At 56.5% G+C, this 2,383-nt stretch overlaps 1 protein-coding gene across 1 annotated transcript; it reads right to left on the minus strand.

The window, feature by feature from the left end:
* Window positions 1–305: 305 nt before the first annotated feature.
* Window positions 306–2,013, minus strand: LOC122734481 (cytochrome b-c1 complex subunit 9). Its single transcript, XM_043975338.1, has 2 exons — window positions 1,812–2,013; window positions 306–535 (listed from the first exon to the last, which is right to left on the minus strand). Exons 1-2 carry the CDS (start codon window positions 1,959–1,961, stop codon window positions 494–496), a joined length of 192 nt encoding a protein of 63 aa, XP_043831273.1. The 5' UTR covers window positions 1,962–2,013; the 3' UTR covers window positions 306–493.
* Between the last annotated feature and the right edge of the window lie 370 nt (window positions 2,014–2,383).

The raw sequence follows: 2,383 nt of genomic DNA on the forward strand, positions 1-2,383 counted from the left end.
GAACCCTTTGAGGTAAGCATGACACCACCCCCAAGCCCTTATGCATCAGGCTAGGCCTTCTCAGACCCCACTGAACTTCCTTGCTTTACCCGGGGATCACTGAGTACACCCCAACAGGAGAAAGCTGAGGGCAGCCACGCCCACTTATAAAAGGGCTAATTCAGCAGAACTCATTCTCTCCTCAGGTGAGAGAGAGTCATGGCACCAGATGATAACCTCCCGAGCCCCCATCATACCCTACTGCCCAGGATACCATGTGTCCCAGAACACACAGAAAACACTGACAGAACCGAACCAGAGGCGGGTTTCACAGATAATTCACATCCTATTTATTTGTAGGTTCTCAGAACAGATGTAGCCCAAGTCGAGTCTCAAATGCCACGAATGCGTCACATGCAGCATCTGACCGAGCCTTCTCCCCGCTGGGGGCTGCTGTCCATGGAGAGCACAGATCGGTTCCCCTCAGTCTCAAGCCCAGGTCTGGCGCTGACAGCTATTCCTCCTCATACTTGTGCTTTATGTGCTTCCAGAGTTTCTGCATTGGGAAAACAAAGGCCACAGACTTGAAGGCCCAGCCCTTTCTTTGGGACGAGGGACTGATGACCTTATTTCCCACCATCACCCCCCCCATCCCTCCCACCCGAGGGAGTCTGTCCAATCCAAGGGCCCTCAATCTTCCCCTGAAGAGGAGATATTTCTGATGTCCCCAAAGTCTGATCGCTGATGTGCCCCATCTCCCAGTCACAGGAAGGCATCGCTGGTGGCAGGGGCAGTGAAGCCTGTAGGAGCATGCGGGATATGCGGAGTCAGGCTGACCCTCTAGGAGACATGGGATTCCACAGGCCCTGCTCCCTCAGGAGTTATGGGACTTCAGGCAAGTCTCTTGTGGACTTTTTCCATGCTAAAAAACGGGGAGGGCCCCCCGCTGGACTACGGGATCTCTTAGGTAACGTTCACTTCAAAGTTCCTTTGATTCAAATGCTCCTTGACTCATTCTGAGGACCGCTGGCCCAGGGAAGCTCCCCGAGCGGGGGAAGCCTCCCATTCTTGGGTCTCCCTGACCCTAACTAAAGGAGTCTCTCCAGCTACTCCTCGGGGCAAAGTCTAACTCACCCTATTACTGGCTGGAGCTGAAAGGGACCTTCATGGTGACCCTCTCATTTTACAGAGGCCCAGGGAGGGAGGTTCAAACACTATCGATAAGTGTTCCCAAGCAGGAGGCACAGGGGGCACAAAGCCAATGTGTGTGTGTGTGTGTGTGGGGGGGGGTGTCCACCTGTCCAGGAGTCCTTCCCTGAGGCCCCTGTTGTTGGGGTGCCTCCTCCTCCCCCCAAATTAGTTTGTATGTATATACTGCACCTGTGCTTGTCATCTGTGGGTGCGGGGTCTCCCCTTATCAGTCCCCCGCTCTCTGCCTCAGTTTCCCCCCGATGTAAAATTGGGGGTTGGTCTAAATGGGCTCCAATGTCCTTTCTGCTCTGCCCCCCCCGTTGGGTGACGTTCCCTGCTATGTGCCTCAGTTTCCCCTTATGTAAAACAAAGGTCAGAGCCTGGCCTCCAAGCTCCTTCCCAGCTCTATGACCTTATGACCTGGGCAAAGGCATTGGTCAATCTGTGCCTCAGTTTCCTTGTCTGCAGAATCAGAAGCTTGAACCCGATCACACGGGGTGGGGTCCATACGAGATGGCCCGCACCCCTCCCGTCCCCCTATCCCCCAGCGCCAGGATCAGTCAGTCCCCCGGCCCGGACCCGGGTCGCGCCCTCCCGAGGCCCAAGGTCAGGGGGCCGCTAGGCCCCGCCCCCGCCCTCACCCCGTGGTTGATGCTGTCGTAGATGGCGTCGCCGCCCTGGTCGAAGGCTCGTTCGAAGAACAAGACGCCCACAGCGATGGTGAGCGCGAAGGTGGACGACCTGCGGAAGAAGAGCGAGTACACTTTGCCGAGCATCGTCGGGGACGCCATCTCTCGCCGGCCGGCCTTGCCCGCTCCTGCGTCTGCGTCTGCGCCCGCGCCCGCGCCTGCGCCTCAGTCTTCTCCTCGCGGGGAGGGGCAACTTCCTCGCGTGAAGCTTCACGGGGCTTGTAGTTTCCCTGGAAGTTCGAAGTCCTTTGCTCTTTCCTCCCTACAATCTTCAGGTCTCAAATTTCGCTAGAAAGCCCTGTCCTACCATCTGTATATATATGTCGGTCCATTCGTAGGCTTAAAACTTTTTTTATTCGCCTGCACACGCTCGCTAGGAGTGCTCGAACTACATATCCCAAAAGGCAGCATGGATCTTTAGGACGCCTTTTTCTTCCCCTCCCCCTCAGGTTCACAGGACCCAAAGGCTTCTGGGAACGGCGGCTTGGCCCCAGGCTGAAAACGAGGGACGGACTACGATTCCC

The sequence above is a fragment of the Dromiciops gliroides genome, chromosome 1, assembly GCF_019393635.1.
Source record: "Dromiciops gliroides isolate mDroGli1 chromosome 1, mDroGli1.pri, whole genome shotgun sequence".
In the NCBI taxonomy this organism is placed as follows: Eukaryota; Metazoa; Chordata; class Mammalia; order Microbiotheria; family Microbiotheriidae; genus Dromiciops; species Dromiciops gliroides.

Coding starts and splice junctions, on each gene's coding strand:
- LOC122734481 (XM_043975338.1), bottom strand. CDS start 1,961: ATGGCGTCCCCGACGATGCTCGGCAAAGTGTACTCGCTCTTCTTCCGC. Junction 536..1,811: donor ACGACAGCATCAACCACGGG/GTGAGGGCGGGG, acceptor TTCCCAATGCAG/AAACTCTGGAAGCACATAAA.